Source organism: Mytilus galloprovincialis, chromosome 9 (assembly GCF_965363235.1).
Source record: "Mytilus galloprovincialis chromosome 9, xbMytGall1.hap1.1, whole genome shotgun sequence".
In the NCBI taxonomy this organism is placed as follows: Eukaryota; Metazoa; Mollusca; class Bivalvia; order Mytilida; family Mytilidae; genus Mytilus; species Mytilus galloprovincialis.
The window spans coordinates 32,612,953-32,633,216 of record NC_134846.1 but is presented as its reverse complement, the minus strand read 5'-3'; the positions used below and the strand labels follow the sequence as shown (position 1 = coordinate 32,633,216).

The following is a 20,264-nucleotide window of genomic DNA, read 5'->3' as shown; positions in this document are numbered from 1 at the left end:
GCCATATATCAACGTTGAGTGATGTACATTAGAAACAGATTGAAAGGAAGACTAGGAATTATATCTGTTATATTTAACGATTGTGTTCATTAACGTGTCATATAAGAATACTCACATGCTTAATTTTATCAGTAAAATATTCCTCTTTTGACATTGTGGGGTTTTTTACACATGTTACAGTTTGGCGTTGTTTAGGATTTACGTATTTTGAATATGTGACATATGAATTTATTATCAATTTGTTTATTTAAAAATGTACAACATTATAAGAAACATTCGAGGTCAAAAAGATAACTTGAAAAGTTTACTTCACTTGTAACTTGAAAGTAAAAAAAATGAGAGCAACATGTGATCAAAAATGATTTAAATTAACCATTTAAACGCAATAGTATAGTTCTATTCAAACCTACCTTCCCTGATCTCTCCTATTTAACTCGTAGAAAAATAAATACACTAATTTCAAAATTTCCACCAAATATATCTATTGCAAAATGAACAAATACAACTGTTTATCTTGAGGATAAAAACAATCGTTCTATTTCTATTTCCAGAAAACAATTGTCTGACGAAAGAAATCGTTTTCAAGTCGAATGTTTGATATCTAGGATTGTTAACCAAATACATGTAGGAAAAATTACTTTACATCACATATGCGCTGAAACTTCCTCGTCAACGTCCATTGTTTATTTTAGTGACGTTTAATGTACATGTAACAATTACTAAACCTTTTTGAAAAAAAAATTGAAAAAGTATTATTCTGGTCTATATTGATTCAACTCGAACAAATTAAAACTGTTGGATGCTAAAACTATATAATGTTATTTTTTTATAAAGTGTAAGAGAGCAACCATTTAACTTAATGGTTGAGGGGGGTGGGGGTATTTGTTTGTACTTGTCGGATATCTTTTTTTAGTTTTTTGACGCTATCAATCAAAATTAAACACTATCAGCACTACAAAATCTGTAAACGTCTAAAATTACATAATAGTTATTGAAAAAGTAGTAATTATCGCGATATATGGACTGTGCACATGACAGTTGTATTGACTGCAACAAGGATAATGACTGAGCCGTAGTCAGTCCATGATGTCACGATAATAACAAGTTTTTCAACTATTATGTTTATTTCACTGAGAATTTTTTTTTTTAATCAAATCAAATTGCTAAAAGCAAACAAACTCGGTTGATACAGAAAAGAGTGAAGACCAGTCATAGTGATATTTATACCTCACTTCCATTCATTTAAATTAACATGTAAAAGTCCGTTCATGACCGGTTTTCAGGTACGGGTTTTTTTTTTGTTAAAGATCGATGGAATTTTTTATTGAAGAATAATAATTTCATATTGCTCCTTGTTATCCATTAAGATAAGGTAATTCTTAACCGATATGAAATATTATCTTACCTCCTATACATTTCTAGGAATATGATTGGCTAAAAGCGTCCGCGTGGAGACCGTGTATATTTCATATTAGGTAAGTAGACACTTTGAAAAAAGGCAGGATAAATAAATAAAAAAGACAGGACCGAATAGAGTGAAAAACGAAAAGGCAGGACAGAGATAACAACTTTAAACTAGAGGCTCTTAAAAGAGCCTGTGTCGCTCACCTTGGTATATGTGCATATTAAACAAAGAACACAGATGGATTCATGACACACTTGTGTTTTGGTGATTGTGATGTGTTTGTAGACCTTACTTTACTGAACATTCTTTCTATTTACAATTTTCTATATCAATAATAAACTTGGGCCTTTAGATACAGAGGAAAATATTTTGTGAAAATTTACAAAAATTTACAAAATTAATGAAAATTGTTAAAAATTGTTTATAAAGGGCAATAACTCCTTAAGGGTCAACTGACCATTTTGGTGATGCTGACTTATTTTTAGATCTTACTTTGCTGAACATTATTGCTGTTTCAGAGGAGAAGATTTTTGTAAAAGTTAACGACGACGGACGACGACGGACGCCAAGTGATGCTAAAAATACAGGACAATGTTTTTCATCCTAGCCATCACCCCTATCCTCCATAAATATAGAATGGTATCTCCCTTAGCAATCTCTCAATCTTCCTGTATAGTTTCGCAGATCTGAGTTAGGCGCCAACTGAGGCCCACCTCCGGGGGCGGGATTTTTTCACTGCGTTGAAGACCCATTGTTGGCCTTCGGTTATTTTATGCTCTAAGGTGGTGTTGTGGTCTCATTGACATATTCCCCCAAAAAAAGATGACCAAACTTACAAAACATTGTTCAAACCAGTTGAGATGTGGATTATGAACCAAGCTTGCTTCGATAAACAAACAACACACAGCACTGACTGGAAAGACGATATGACAAAGTTTAATAAGTTACTGAAGTTCACGCACGCTTACTTTTTTGCGAACAAGAATAACAAAAACCCGTTGTTTTTTCTCAATGAGCTTATCTTCGAAACTCAATCGAACTGTATATACTTTAATCATTCTAATCAGTAATTTAACTGTGCTTTATTTTGTAATTCATTTGTTTGTATAACTCAAATTTTGGGCACCATGATTGGTTAATAAAATTATCGTGACTATCTTATCCATATACATATACATGACCAAATATGTTTCAATCTCATCTAATTCAGCGGGATTCCTCCTATATGATGTCAAATCAGTACTAACAAAAGAACTGTCAGCAAAACTGTCTAGCACTGTTCTAGCCGTAGAACTGACCAAAACCTGTTAGGATTGTAGAGCAGTGCTGTGGTGAGAATTCTTTAATACATGTATATGTTATTTTTTTTTACTTATTTATATTTAAGGCAAAGAGTTCTTAAATATGTTCTATGGATCTGACTAAATCAATTTTAGCCGTAGAACTGACCAAATCAGTTATAATCGTTGAACTGTTCTAGCCGTAGAACTGTCTAAAACTGGTCTTGGGTAGAACTGTCAGGATCAGTTCGAGGTAGAACTGCCAGGTCTAGGTAGAACTGTCAGGTCTAGGTAGAACTGTCAGGTCTAGGTAGAACTGTCAGGTCTAGGTAGAACTGTCAGGTCTAAGTTAGAACTGTTCTAGCTAGAACTGTCTAAAAGGTGTCAGGATGACAGTTCTACATGTTGTCCTAGAACAGTTCTCCTGGCAGATTCTGACAAATTCGATGAGAGGTTAAAAGATTAGTGATCATGTACTGTACCAACTATACAATTACTTTTTGCTTTATTAATAGAATTTAATATTAATGTTAATTTATTAGACCGAAAATTAAAATCAATATAAAAAAATGTATGTCATTTCATAAATATAGATAACAATTACAAATTCCAATACAAAGAAAGTTATAGCAAGGAAAATATGTGTGCCGGTAGGCTTCAAAAATTATATATTCGCCACACAAGACTCTAAATCAATGCAAAACATTACCATTAATTCATTCAAATGATATATAAAGGGAATAAAGGTGCAGAAAATTTCGCATCATAATTACTAGTTTTGTGATAGAAAAAAGCTACATTTTGTAAATTGAGGAATCGAGTCATTTACTGTTTACAAAAGAACTAACAAACGTTTGATGCCCTTTGAATTTCTGCATTTTCTGCTCCACATTTGACCCCTATTAAGTTGCTGATAGGAGTCATGGCAGTACATGCATAAGGAACATTCTATTTTTGGTAATATTTGATTCGGTTGTTTTGCAAGTGTATGAACATTTTATGTTTAATCAATAATTGGAATCAATATACTAACAAAACCTTCACTATGCTCCTTTAGAAACTTACAAAATTCTGCAGGCTATTTATAGAAAAAGATGTGGTATGATACAAAATGAGACAACTCTCCACAAGAGACAAAATGACACAGAAATTAATAGCTATAAGTCACCGTACAGCCTTCAAAAATGAACAAAGTTCATACATCATTGTCAGCTATAAAAGGCCCCGAAATCACATATGTAAAACAATTCAAACAAAAATTAAACGGCCTAATTAATATTTGAAAAAACAAATAATTATGTAACACAGCAACAAACGACAACAACTGAATTACAGGCTTGGACAGGCACATACCGATTCACAATGTGGCGGAGTTAAACATGTTAGCGGGATCCCAACCCTCTCCCCAAACTGGGACATCGGTGAAACAGTACAAAATAAGAACGAACTATAAAATCAGTTGAAAAACGCTTAACTCATCAGATGGATAGATAGAAATACATATTACAAAATACAAAGTGGACGTGGACGGGTGCTTGTACATCCAAACAACAAAAAGACACTAAGTATAGATCTAATTATGTACTACCAGCTAATTACGGTACATTTGATATAGCCCGACTAATTGAAAAAAAAAACATTTTCTCACAAAAATAAGTAACAAGAAAAATAATTAAAATAAAAATCCTTTTTAGATTTTCTTTTTAAGAACTGTTGACTTGCCTTTCCAGTAATGTTTGTTATACTCCTTAATGTCTTTTCACACACTCAGAGATTTCTTTAACAAAATATCAATATATCCACTTTCCTCTTACCGTCCCTACGTCTCCTCGGTGGATCAAATGGTGTTTTATCTTTGGGTTTATCGACATACCAAAATGTATTCATTAAGTTACTGTTTTTCTAATAAGGTTCACAAGGTTTTGATTTTGCCAGTTTGTCCGTCCTTACTTATAGTGTAATAAGACATTTGTCATTAAGATTTTGTTCTTGTACTTTTTAAATAACAAAAAACAATGAGACAACTCTCCACAAGAGACAAAACGACATAGAGATTCATGCACTTAAATATTATATCTAAGATACAATAATTATATAAAAAATAAAAAAAAAAAAATAAAAAAATAGATCATAATTCGTCGTGTACATTCATATCCTCAACTGGATCTAATTCTATTGGTGGCATGTCTTTCAACCAAAAATTCATCACTTCCGGTTTTAAATCACTCTTCAGTGTTGTGACTGTATCCAGGTCCAAATAATACCTTGACGTTGTGTCAAATGGTTTCCAAACAACTTCCCCCTCCGGTTCTCTAAAAAAAATCACAGCTAAGAAAATAATACATTCAGCGTTCACATCGATTACTCAGACATAACATATGTGTTAAAAAAAATAAAAGCAAATAGTTCTTAAACTATAATAGTATATGACATGATGATTAAATGTTTTAATTGACGATCATTATAATTTGAATTGACCAATGATATGCTTGATTGTTTGTGTGTGCGTTTCTACGTACTGTTACATCGTGCACTTTCTAATGATAAGATTTGCGCGTTCTTGGTAATTGTAAATCCAAACTAGCGGCTCAAAAGGGCCTGTGTCGCTCAACTGCATTTTCAACAGTTACCAAGTTTTATCAAAACATCTCGATTAAAGGGGAATAACTAATTGTATTAAGAGTTAATTGACAGTTTCAGTTCAGTTGACGTATAATTATAAAATTGCCAATGAGACAACTATCCACAAGAGACCAACATGACACATACATTAACAACTATAGGTCATCGTACGGCCTTAACCAATGAGCAAAGCCCATACCGCATAGTCAGCTATAAAAAGCCCCGATATGACGATGTAAAACAATTCAAACAAGAAAACTAACTAATATGTAACATATAAACAAACGACAACCACTGAATTACAGGCTCCTGACTTGGGACAGGCACATACATAAATACTGTGGCGAGGTTAGGCGTGTTAGCGGTATATCTTATCATGCTGATCATAGTTCTATTTTATACATAATGCTTTATTTAATATAGTTTTCAAGATAATAGGCGAACAAGAGGACACACGCTGAAATGTCTCGCCTACTTTACTACCATTGATTTTATCTTGATAGCCTTTACTATAAAGTTTTACTACAAGTCTCACATTAACTTATCATGATCCAATATAATTAGGTCAAGGTCAGATAAGCCAATCCAGAAATACATGTACACCTTGCAATCAGCCAACACTTTGAATATAGTTGACAGTTTGCTTATATTATACAAAAACAGACCAAACCATGAAGACGCTATATTGACTAATTATATGAACCACGATTATGAGGTCAATGCTATATGTGAGCCCTGCTAGACAGACATTTTACAATCATTTCATGCACAAAGCATATAGGCCTGTTGCCTACAGTTAAAGAAAAATATACCAATACACAAAATCTTCACATTGAACAATGAACTGTGAAAATGAGGTCAAGGTCAAATAACACCTGCCAAACTGACATGTGCATCATAAAATATTTCCACACACTAAAAATAGTTGACCTATTGCATACATTAAGTTTTGAAAAATAGACCAAAACAAATTAAACATACAATAACTTTAACCACTAAACCATGAAATTGGGTTCAAGGTCAGATGAAATGCAGATTTTGTCATCAGCAAATTAAAACAAAACTAAAAATGTGTTCTTTTTAAACGTTTTTTTTTTTTTTTTTTTTGTGATGTAAAAATACACATCCACGTTAGTTAATATATCGAAACTACTGTATATATGTATTACTAACTACAGTAACTATATATATAGTATCCTATTGCCTGTCAATACTTTCATTTGTGGCATTGGTCAAGTCATGTCTTCTTTAACGGTCTATAACGTTAAAATACTAAATCCATTGGATGTTTTTTTAGTTGATTTTAGTCTCTGATGCATGATTTATTTTTTATTATTGTGTTTGGCTTTTAACTAGCACTTAGTAACTGTTAGTACTCTCAAGTCGTTCTTTCGTGTTAATTTGAACTTTTGATACAATTTGTAATGCTTTTTTTGTTATTTAATGTTTACTTTTCTCGTCGCTCTAGTTTGGCACTCATACAACATCTTCTTATATCTATATACACTAAATACAATCTTAACCGTGTTCACTGATCCATGAAATGAGGTCGAAGTAAAGTGACAAATGTCTGACAGACATGGGGACCATGCCAGGTATGCTCATATTAAATATAGTAATGTTGCTCATTATTAGAGAGTTATTATAAAACATTCAAATTGAGTTCAAGGACAAAGGACATATGACAGACAGAAAATTCGCAACATTAGGTGTCTATATACAAAGTATGAAGAATCCAGGGCGTCTACCTTCTGAAATATTTTAGCTTTTAATTAGTAACATAACTTTTGTAGCTAACGCCACCACCGCCACCGCCGCCTCTAGATCACTATTCCTATGTCGAGTTTTCTACTATAAAAGTCGCAGGCTAAACAAAAACGCAAAAACAATTTGGTAAATTAACATTACGACAATAACTCCAATAGTCAGTTGACTTGAGACTTCCGCCATAACTATGGCTTATGTGTAGATCTTGTCTTGTTGACAATTTTCCCTTTTTAAAGTATATATCTAGCTATAATACTTTGGAAGATAGAACTAAAAGGCAAAATCGACAAATTGAGAAAAATCGTCAATAAAGGGAAGTAACTTCCATAAGGAGTCGACCAATGACTTTGAATAAACAAACTTCATGCATTTAAGTTTTGCTATGTGAAATTGCTATGTTTCAATTATAGTTTTTAAAATAGAAGGCAACGTTTAAAAAAATGGGCAAATCGCCATTCAATTGCATAACTGCTATCAGATGTCGACTAACAGCATCGGCCTTGTAAATTAGGTTGTAGATCTTGCCATGCTGATAACTTTTGGGAAAACAAATTGTTGATTAACATGATTAAAGGCAATTACTCCTATTTAAGTTTTGATTCAGAAGACATAAGGTAGATCTCATCATTTTGAAAATTGTATCCCCTGTCAAATGTTCTCTATCATTATAGGTTTTCAAGATGATAGCCAATTGAAACATTGCATTTAACCACTATGGTCTATTTTAGCCATTTCAGATTATCGGACACATTTGTTAAATTAGATAATACAATGATCATTGTTGCCAAGTTTGGTTGAATTAAGCTAAGTTGTTACAAGTTTTTTTGTAAAAGTTTTTTTGTAACGTACGCCGACAGACGACGGACGCCAAGTGATAAGAAAACTTGTTTTGATAAAAAGCGCTACCATAGCTAGAAATTTATAAAGTTTAATTTTTATCTGATTCTATTTTCATATAAAGAAAATAGTCTGAACTTGAGTATGTCGAGTACGAGTAATAAATCTGAACAGTGCGAATTTATTGTAGTTGTTACATCTCTCTGGCCTTTAAATATAAGTGTAACTTAGACATCATAAATAGTCATTAATAAATCTGTTTAAGCACTTCTAGATTTTGCTTGTCATATATTGTACCCTGGTAGAAATTGTGTCAAATCTTTATACATATACCATAGACATTTAAAGAATTTTTTATTTATATAATCTGTCACATGTTATGTCATTTGAATTCTAGTCGGAAAGGACCCGGGACCGGAGTAAAGCAATATAAATATATCAATACAAATATATGTAGACTATTCGAAGGTAGTCTTTGGTTGCTTTCTATCGTGTTTTTTTTTCATTTAGGGAGCAACCACTTAACTTCAAAGGTGGTGGAGAGAGACAGTGAGTCCGATTATGGTTTTCTTCCTGAGCCAGAATTGTTTTCCAAAATTTAAAACTATAAAGAAGGGGGAAATCTGCATTCAGAACTTTTTTTTTTTTGGCATCTGCTTGACCAGAATACTTTTTTCATTAAATTCGGGATTAGAATATCAGAATATCGTTTTTGAAAAAAAACATAAACCCCCCTCCCCCTTTTCTTGAAGTTAAAAGAACGTTCCCTTAGTGTTTCGTACACGCTTCAAAACGACGAAGACATACCACTATTAAGACAACAAGACGTAATAATCTTACCCTTTTCTGGCGAAGGATGTCCAATATCCAATTAGCGCATTAGCGAAATGTTGATCTTCTAGCGTATCTAAACTAATATTAAAAGACGGCAATAATACTTCTGCATCAAACATGAACTGTAGTTCTTCTCCATGACCAGAACCTTTAGCCCACTTCGGTGCATCGCCCATAAAGGGTTTTTCTTTTGAAAAGAGATATTGGTATGTCTTCCCTCCAAAAGATGAATGATAATCAAGCATTCTTTTGACGGTATGTCCAAACATGCAATCAGCCATAAAATCAGTTGCTTTCAGGCTCTGTTCATCAGTAAAAGTCGTCTCCGATGTGTAAAATTTACAAAGCTTTTCTTTTATATCAGAATCGTTCTTGTAAAATTTTTCTACAAACGGATCAATCATTCCCTTACAGATAAATCTGAGTGGGATACTTTCAGTAGCATTGAAATCAAAGTTTTCTTGAACTTTTGGAGGTAATTCCATTGCTAGCATAAGACCTTCGTTTGATGTAAAACCTGCGATAAAGTCCAAAGACCCGAAAAATTGGGCAACATCTGACTTTTTATCCTTTAAACTTCGCAGAGGGTGATCCTGAAATAATTCGCCATCTACAACTGGAATATATGGCGGTTGAAAAACTTCCAGTCTGTCTTCGGGCATAACACTAAACATATCGGTGGCTTTTAAAAGTTCACTTATATCTTTGTCACGAAGGCAGTCCGTAAATTTATACATGTCATTGATCGGACATGAGGTTTTCTTTGCAAGATCAATGGTTCTTTCATTTATTTGCTTCTTAGTTAACATATTTAACTCATTGACTACACCACTTTGTGATATTGATCTCTGGAAAAGCCCTTTATTCTGCGGTATCAATGATTGAAAAGATACACTCCATCCCCCTGCTGATTCTCCAAATATTGTAACAGACTCAGGATCCCCTCCAAATGATGCAATGTTGTCGTGTACCCATTGCAGTGCAAGCTTTTGGTCCCATAGACCATAGTTTCCCTTTGAAGCTGGGTGATCAACTGTAAAGAAACCAAATATATCCAATCTATAATTCAAAGTCACTACTATCACACCTCCTTGTGTGGCAATCCATCCTCCATCGTACTGGTTGGAAAAGCCCATGACTAGACCACCACCATATATCCACACCATAACTGGCAATTTTCTGTTTTTATTATCATGGGTTGGAACATATACGTTTAAGAATAAACAGTCCTCGGACATTTTTGACGGCTTAAAATCTAACATCATATCTGGGACGGACTGTGGACATGCAGCTCCAAATTCTGTTGCATCTAGTGTATCCGTCCATTTATCAACCGGTTCTGGTTTTTTAAATCTAAGTGGACCTATTGGTGGGTTCCCAAACGGAATTCCACGGAATTCATATAAGTCCTTTCCTGTTTGTTTATTTTGTGTCTTTAGTCCTTTAATTGGACCGGATGCAGAGTTGACGACTGTACCAATACCAGTTACAAAATTCACACCCACCAGGGTCATTACAACAGCAAATTTAAAAGCGTTCATTTTGTTCTTTTGGCACTTTCTCATAACCTGAAATTATTTTATGTATGAAACTATCTTAAAATGTTCATATTTTTTAATATTTTTTACACCAAGTGGATCGAAAAACTCTTTCAAAGGAGTAGTTTAACTAAGACCCCGGCCCTGTTTGGCCCAAAAATATAGCAGTTTTATAAAATTGTTAAAATGTAATCTTTAAGCCGTGTTTTGGAAGTAAAATTCTTCTGCTACATAAATATAGGCTGTTTTTGACAATACAATGCAAAAATATCGCGAACAAGCATCATTTAGTCATGCTAAATTACTGAAATCGTCACAATTTTAGCTTTTAAGTTAAATTTTAGACGGTTTCCGTCTAAAATGAAATTGGCCGCATTGGTGTTCATTCATTATATTGAAAGGTAAGTTGTATTTGATGATAATACAAAAGATAGATAAAGGTTGAGGATGAACACGAAGGCAGGAAACTTTCATCTTTGACAAAAACCATCTGAAAAGTGACGGGTTTTTTTTGGCATATGTCACAGTGGAAAAATGGACAAAAATTGATTTGAGACTTTTCGGACATTTTGTAAAAGATTTTGTAAAATCACTGTTTTGTTATATTTGCAATATTTCACTAAGGGAAACTTTTGTTATTTTTATTGTGCAAGATTTAAGTCAAGTTTAGAAGATTAAGCTAATCTAATTTCATGTTTTAATTTGTTTTTCAATTAGCGACATTTTACTTCAAATGATCTTTTATTTGTATATGACAGGCCAAGACTTTAATTCCATAAATAAGTCTATGTTCTATTGTTAATTATTATCTATGTGCTAATTTTTCTGTAATTCCTTAATTGACTTTTCTCACTCATTTAGAGAAATATTTGTCAAGTTTATTCAAGTAGTTTTTTGGTTTGTTATATAAACTATTTTGTTAGTTTAGTGTAGCAGATTGGATTTAGTATTACACTGAGCAGTTCCAACTCTGTACAATTGTATTCCATGCTGAACTTATTAAATTATACATCGCGCTAACCAGAGTCGTCTTTTGTTACAAGAGCTAGTCCCAGAGTTTAGAGTCCGTGCAGACTTGGCGTACTGTTTATTGTGTGTGTGTGGTTCCAGGCCAACACATTTCCCAGTCACAGATACACCCAGTTTCTATTTGTGACACATATATGATAGATTATTTTCATATTTAAGCTTGAATCAGAGCGTTTTTAATGACAAAATCAGTTAAAATCTTTCACATAAACTAATCGACTCTTTAAAATAGACACTTAAGCGTTCAAAAAGAGTCCAAAAATTTTCGTGAGATGAACTTGAAATTTGAGTCCAAAATCGGCCCTTACCGGACCTACTCCTTTCTGAACTTTATGATTTAAATTGTGGGACATCGTATTTGTTTTTAGACGTTGGCTTTTCAAATGAAAACTAGAATTGCCAAAGTACATGTAAGTGTATCTCAGTTCAAAATAAAAGTATATCAAAAATAAAAAATAAAACAACACCAGAACCGGTTGACAAAAAGTAATAAAAATAGTTCAAACTATGATAAATCGAATGTTTTTAAGGATATACGTACTAGGTGAAATTGAAAATTAAGGATTTAATTGTTATACTACAATTTAATCACGTCACTTCAACACGTTAATAGTGCTACATATTGGAAAATATCGATTTTTTTCAGTATATCATCGAACTTATCTTTGACTTACAAAAATATCGAACCACAGTTAGACTGATTTGTCTTTTGAATAGCTTTGCAGCTCAAATGTGATTAGGGAGCTACCATTTGATTTTTATGGGGGGGGGGCTAGGATGAAATTTGAAAAAAATAGGCAGGACAGGAGTTTTGAGTAAAAAAAAAAGGCAGGATGACAATTTGTGTAAAAAAAGTCAGGATAAACTAGTAAAAAAAAGGCAGGACCGAATAGAGTAAAAAATAAAAAGGCAGGACAGGGATTACAACTAAAAAAAAAAAGCAGGACAAAATTTTTCATCCAAGCCCCCCCCATAAAAATCAAATGGTAGCTCCCTTATCTGAACCAAATCAGTGGCGGATCCAGAGGAGGCTCAAGGGGTTGGAACCTCCCTTCTGTTTGGAAGACCAATGCATTTGAGTGGGGACATATAGTTGGACACCCCCTTTTTATTCTGGGCTGGGACCCCCTTTTTTAAAATGGCAAGATCCGCCCCAGGCCCTTACCAATTATAAAAAAAAGATGACTGGATTGGAACATTATACGATAAAATAACTACGTTTATGAAAAGTATCAATTTGAACAATAATACCCTTACCTTTCCTTCTGAATAATAACCTGTCTATACATTGAAACATATTGTCCCGCAAAAGTAATACTATAGTGTGTGATAACATTGTGTGAGGGAATTCGACGTTTGATGTACCACTGTTCACTCCAGTGCAATTTATGACAATACCACTGCATCAATCAGAATTATTTGTTTTGCAGTGTTTTAAGAAATGATTTTGCTTTGTTGTCGCGTATTATTTGTGAAACATTCAATGTTTTAAAAAGGCGAATTTTCTTTATAAAGTCAATGATTATGTTGACTTTTGAAGGCCAAACTTTCTACAGCCTTAAATACGCTAATGAAAGATCCAAAAACTATACCAATACATAACGACATGTTTATGAAATTATAACAAATCTATTGGTTAACAAATTTTTACTCGTTATTGCAAAAAAATGAACTTAATATATCTGACATGTTCTCCCTACCCAGTTTACCCCTATACATTTTTATGATGTGGACTGGTCATTGTTATTGAATCATAGGCAATTTGATTGGATTAAGTTGTTATTAGTTACCTTCAAAGTTGTTTATGCTTTTCATACATGACTATTGATTAATTAGAACGTGCATGAATGTGTACGGTAACTAAAATGACCTTCAAACTGGACACTGGACGAGTCAATATTATGTTTTATCAATGAAAGTTAAGGTATGAAAGGTAAGAATTGCCACTTATTCGATTTTCACAAAATTTTCGGAATATACAGTTGAAAGGTTATTTTTTAAAAGCCTATTGTGAAGAGTAAAGAGAAAGTTCACAAATAATACGTTTTGTTCCATTAAACAAGTCATTTTCGTAAGAGAAATACCGAAATATATTTTACGCACGACTACGGCAGGTAAAATTATTATTTATCATAATAAAAAAAAGCATTTTTCAGTCTCATTGGAATATGTTGATTACAATTAATCCCAAACTTAAGAAGTAAGTAACTAAAGTCAAAATATGTCCGATCTGCCTATTTCTGCACATCAAAAGTCAATACGATCGTTTTAAAGTCAATTTCGTCTACCTCACAAAATCTTGTTCGGCACTATAACTTTAAATAAATATAGAAAGCGTCCTCGGATTTGAACTCGTCTTTATTGCATTGGCCATTGATAAAATACGGATAAGGTAATAGAAATGGATAAAAATGTCGTGTAGAGCCTTAAAGAGTTTGAATCGATGGAAATCGTTTTCTTCAAATCATTCCAATAAAGTGTTCACATATTTAGCGTACAACCGATCTCATTTTTTTTAATCTAATTTAATCTGTTTTACATTTTTAGTTTAATTCGAAAGATGTTGATTTTCAGTAGATGTTTTGTATGCCCCATTTCTGGACATTTTGCTTTTCGATATTTATGTCAGTTCATTCGTTAATTCTAGCAGAGAACCCATTACGAGCATAATCAATACAGCGTTGTTTTTTTTTTTTTTAAGTATTAGACAATTGCAATATATAAAACAATACACAAGAAAAATAACTCAAACATGAACTACATGTATAACCTTAATCTTAAGCTTTTCCTTACCATGCACCAGAAGCAGCATAATATCTTTTACACAAAAAATCTTTTAATGGAGTTAATAGATATAGGAATATGTGGTATGAGTGCCAATGAGACAACTCTCCATTTAAATAACAATTCTTATCCTGCAATTGGGTGTTCTACTATACAGATACAGCCCTACAGATATCGCTATGCTGTATCTGTATACTATACAGATATCGCTTTAAAGCTCCGCCCACTGCCGGACTGAGTATTGTATGAACCTGCGTGACCTCGGAATGTGTATTGCAATCGCATTCCAATGACGTATCAATTGCGAATTAACGATAACTTTTATACGTTCTGTATATTTTCAAACATTTCTTTAGAGCAATAAGAATCACACCAATTTTCTGATAATATACACACATGAACAGCAGTCTTTTCTACGATGACAACTATCGATTTCAAAACTTGAATGTGTATGATTGTGTAACAAAAACAACCATGTCAATTTCAGCATGCATGTTTAATGAATGTCGAGTCTAAAGCGTAGGACAACTCGTACACTCCTGTTTCAAATTGGACAATGTTTTGTTATTTGTTTTTACTGTTGAAATTAGTTGTTATGTTAAAATAGATAATCAATCACTTTGATCGATGTATTATTGTTGACCATTCGAGATTCTTTTATTTGTTTTGAACCCGTCTGTGTGATTACTGAATCGTATTACTACACGGGCCTCAAGGGATTTCAAATCGAAAATAAATGCAAAACATGTGTTTTTTGTGTCTTTCAAAACACAAATAATATACAGAATTAATTGCAGGATAAAGACAATAACTGTTTAGTGTCTTTAAATATCAGCTGTATTTGTACTCGGCTCGAAACAGGTGTAATAGCTCGCTAAAAGCTCGCATACACCTTGTTTCCTAGCCTCGTACAAATACAGCTTATATTTAAACACTAAACAGTTATTGTCTATATAAAAGTAAACCATTATAGGTCAAGGTACGGACTTCAACACGTACGGAGCCAGGTCTCACAACGAACAACAAGCTATAAAGTGCTCCAAAATTACTAGTATAAAACCATTCAAATGGGAAAACCAACGGTCTAATCTATAAAAAGAAAAACGAGAAACGAGAGACACAAATAAATTACATAAACAAACGACAACTACTGTAAGTCTTTTATCGTCGCTATCGATGCATACATGTATGAACAAATAGTATTGTTGTCCGTATAAATGCAGGAGTCACAAAGGGTAGCTGTTTAAAGGATACCCATTGCAAGCAAATAGCACAAATATGATTTTTAAAATAACACTTTGCAACAATTTTGCAACACTTATACTCAAAAAGGATTATTACTAAGTCTTCCTCATTGATAATTGATGATGGCTTTATTAATAAGATGATCTGATAGGAAGCAGGAAATCGCCCCCTTGGTAAATCGCCCCACACCAAATCGCCCAAGTTTTTCACCAACTCGCCCCACTTTTAAAAAAGTCACACATTTTAGAGTATGTCGCTTCAAGGTAAATATACAATATTAGGTCAATGTCAAGAAATTGTAAACTTTTTAGTATGAGGCTGAGAAACTGAGTACAAAAAAGTTTATATTTTTATGACATTGACCATGTATTGTTATTAATATACTGCAACTGAAATTTATTGATAGCCTTTTAAATCGTAACACAAATCTCAAACTTGTTTAAAATTAATATCATCCCTTATTGGACCCCTGATTGTTACTATATTTAGGAAATAAACACAACTATAGTTGCAGTATAAAATGTAAAAATCTGGATATATGTCATCATTATTTACACTTAGCTACATGTACATGATTGTGCATTATAAACTGTATCTTAATACATGAATTTTTAATAGAGGGATATTGCACTGAGAATGCTAAATTGAAAACAACCGAAACACTGAATAATTATTTCAACACTTGTATCTTCCTAGTTTTCTTATAAGGCCTTTCCATCACTTTTCTATGGAAAGACCTATAATAGTTCATTAATTGTATGTGTTCTGATTAAAACTTTGTTTTACTTTTCTGTGGAAGGTCTTTATAATAACTGATTTTCTTCTGTTTATTAGGTCTTTTCACTTTTCTGTGGAAAGACCTTTAATTGTATTAGTTCTGATTGTCATTTTCTTTTGAAATTCTCCTTTTTTTTTCTGTCAAATTTTTTTCTATCATGTAGTTTTTGTTTCGCAACATGTCGCTTAAATATTTTGTATAATGCGAGTGTGATATTATTTACGGGAAAATATCAATCCCTCCCTAATACAAGATACTTGTATCTACATTAACTCTTCTTGTTTTATTATAAAAAGCTAGGCCAACTCTGTAAAAAGTTATCAAAGGCTTCAAGCTTATAATTTGATACGCCAGACGCGCGTTTCGTCTACATTTGACTCATCAGAGACTCATCAGTGAGGCTCAGATCAAAATAGTCAGAAAGCCAAACAAGTACAAAAGTCTTTAAGTTTGGAATATGGAAAGCTTCTATTAAGTGCAGAAACTTCAAATGTTTGAATACTTTCAAGAAGATGAAGGAGTCTTAGATTGTCAGTATTCTAAAAGGTCTTTGAATTTTCTGGACGCATATCTTGATTCACACCACCTCTATAGTAATTAGGTATTTTCAGATAACTTTTAAGCCTGGCTATGAATACTGATAAAATTGATGTCAATAAATCAAAAAGAAGCTTCGTGGAACAGTTGTAAGATCAACTAAAGCAACATTGTTGTAAAAAGATACTAATAAAAGTTAGGTACCCAAAAGAGTACAGAAAGATTAAATTCTTCATTAAGTGCATCTTTGATTGAAATTCCAAACGGACATAGAACAGACATCATTATCCAGGGTTTCCTCCTTCGCAAGTCAGTCAGTTTTTGTAATCAGATTAAAAAAAAATGAAGATGTTTGGGGCCTTATCTGCGGGGACAACAACATATTTGTTATGGAGGGAAATATGTGTGTTTCAAAAGAACGGCGAAAGATACCAGAGCGACACAACATAGAAAACTAAACGCTTAAGAACACGAACCCCATCAAGAAATGGGAGGGATCTCAGGTGTTCTAGGAGGGTAAACATATACTTTTCCATATGTGGCACACGTCGTGTTGTTCATGTAAGTACAAACCATAGAAAGAGTTTAATTTGTAGGTCACATTTGTGGAAACATTCGGGTCTTTTAGGATGTACTTATGTGAGGTTAGGTGAAATTTAATAAATTAAGAAGTTAGAATTGATACTATAAGCTGGTAGGGCATTAATTAAGGATAAAAATAAGCTTAACATATTGATAGGTCATAGACCTCCTTGTCGAGATATTTGAGATTTAAAATATGGCGGGAAAAGGCTGACTCGGACTTTTACCTTATATTTGCATTGGTATTATTAGGTCTCAAAACAAAAGAAAGAAAATCAAGAATCTTCTAAAATTTTGGTAAATGACCTTTCATGATCTATCAAGTCTTATATGAAAAAATAATTGGGTGTTATGGGGTAAAATATTTTACATTGTATTGTATCGAAAAACACCAAGGAGTCCGAAAATTTGACACAAATTCCAAAACCTCACCTAAGTACATGTACATCCTTAAAGATTAAAATAGCATGGTTATTCATAGACCTATACATTTTTTCTTTAATTATGATTTGTTTCGATAGATTTTCAACGTCTTTTTTTTTTTTTTTTTTTTTTTTTTTTTTTTACTTTTCAATCATTTCCTGCCACCACCTACTCTCCATGATGTCTCTAAGACAATGCAGCATTTGACATAAACATTACAGTGTATGAATAAATGCCTAATTTTGAAAAAAGCCTAAGAAGAATATACACTTAATAACAAATCACAAGTTGAAGAACAGACATTGAATATAAAGGTCAATATGATTAATAGATTTACTTCATGCAAGTAATTGTGTTACCTAACATGTTTCAGGTCTAGACTAAGACTAGTTCAAATGCAAAAAAAAAAAAAATGATCCGTGCAATCTTGTTCAAACATGAATGATTCTGTCATATATGCTAACATTCCACAATCTATACAGGGTGTTAACCGTCCGTATGCAACACTAACCGTAGTCAGACTTATGATGATATAATGCCTAAGAAGGAAAACTTGAAAATACCACAACAATTGCGTGAATGTGACCTACCGAAATAGACTATTTACAGGATTTGTTATCACATAAGCAACACGACGGGTGCCACATGAATGACAGGATCTGCTTACCCTTCCGGAGCACCTGAGATCATCCCTATTTTTGGTGGGGTTCGTGTTAGTTTTCTATGTTGTGTCGTGTGTACTATTGTTTGTCTGTTTGTCTTTTTCATTTTTAGCCATCGCGTTGTCAGTTTATTTTAGATTTCTGAGTTTGACTGTCCCTTTGGTATCTTTCGTCCCTCTTTTGTGACAAACTTTAAAGAGTCGACGCAAGACAGAAAACACAAGCAAAGAAAGAAAGAAGAAAAGAACAAACACTCAGATGAATTCTTTAAATTGGTAACGTTCTGTGCTTTAACGATCGGAACCAGCTGCTGATATTTTCCCAAGAATATTTGTGTATAATTTTACAACTATATATTGTTTAAATGATTTTTTGATAAACATGAATTGCAAAAATCACTTTGAACATCGAATTTTTTATGTGTTTGAATTACTAATGCAGGGTTAAGACTAGTAATTAGATTTGCTAACCACCTCCCAAAGTTCAATCTTCCGAACTACCAATGATTTACTTCAATATTGAATTATTTTTACACGTGTTACCTAAACATATTTATAAAAATATTGTTGTAATTCTAAGCAATAAACAAATTCAGCCTTTTTTTTAACAATTCATTCTTTAAGTTACATACAAGAAGAACACAAAAGATTTTAACTTTCAGTACACAAATAATACCCTAAAAAACACCAAAAGCACCTCTGAATAAAAATAACAATAGCAACGATTACCAAAAATGCAGCCAAACGCAGACCACAAAAAGACATTCAAATATTAACATAAAGTTCTCCGTAACAGACAGACATCTGAAAAATTATTGAAGCTCTTATTCGTCTTTTATTAAAAATATTGTTTAAAAAAACAAATTGTCCGACACAAAACAATTCCATTGAACAGACAAAAATTAAATTGCATGTAAGTTTGCTTTGTTACTCTCTATTTTCTCTCCGTATACTGTGCAGGAAATGCTTATCCTTCCGGAGCACCTGATTTCACTCCCGGTTTTTCGTGGAGTTCGTGTTGTTTCTTATTTATTATTTATAACTGTTGATTTAAATGTCTTTTGGTTTTACTAGTCTTTGTTTACTCCTCCGTTTTTTCGTTTGAATTGTTTTACATTTGTCATTTTGGGGCCTTTTATAGCTGACTATGCGCTATGGGCTTTGACAATTTTTGAAGGTGGACTATAATTGTTAATTTCTGTGTCATTTGGTCTCTTGTGGAGAGTTGTCTCATTGGCAATTATACCACATCTTTTTTTTTATATTAAAGCCAACCACTCTAATAATATTTAGTAGTTGGTAGACGGTTTCCATCATTTGTCTAAATTGTAGATCACGTCTTGGTGATAATGTTTGCCTATTTAGGTTCCTATCTATATATTATAATTTTTAAAATATAAGGCAAACATGCAAAATATTGGTAAAAAAAAACCACCATCAAAGGGCAATAACTCTGACTAATAAATAGACAATTGACGATTATGACTACTAGTATGTTGACTCATATTTGTAGTACTTATCGTGTTGATCAATTTTGCATGTTAAAGTTTCTCTCTATCTATTATCATATGGTTTTTAAGATGATAAGCAAAAAAAAAAAAAAAAATAAGAAACTTAGTCACTTAAGGGCAATGGCTACTACAAGAAGTCGTCTGACAGTTTTGACGTAAGAAACAATTCGTAGAGCTCAACATTCTGAACAATTTTGCCATTTCAGAATTTCTCTATTTATAATTTTTTTCTAAATAATAGACACAACTTTCATTGTTTCCGCATGTTCAATTTTAGCCATGTCGGCCATGTTGGTTTGCAGCAGGGTCATCGGTCACCCTTATAATAATTGTTGACAAGTTTAGTTAAATTTGGCCTAGTAGTTTCATAGGAGAATATTTTTTAGAAGTAAACGGACGATGACGCCGACGAACGCCAAGAGATGAGTAAA

At 32.8% G+C, this 20,264-nt stretch overlaps 1 protein-coding gene across 1 annotated transcript; it reads right to left on the bottom strand.

Annotated features, from left to right (window-relative positions):
- Nucleotides 1-3,202: 3,202 nt before the first annotated feature.
- On the bottom strand, nt 3,203-12,590 carry LOC143044829 (cocaine esterase-like). Its single transcript, XM_076217012.1, has 3 exons — nt 12,570-12,590; nt 8,752-10,313; nt 3,203-4,997 (listed from the first exon to the last, which is right to left on the bottom strand). The coding sequence occupies exons 2-3, from the start codon at nt 10,308-10,310 to the stop codon at nt 4,814-4,816; spliced, it is 1,743 nt and encodes a 580-aa protein (XP_076073127.1). The 5' UTR covers nt 10,311-10,313; nt 12,570-12,590; the 3' UTR covers nt 3,203-4,813.
- Between the last annotated feature and the right edge of the window lie 7,674 nt (nt 12,591-20,264).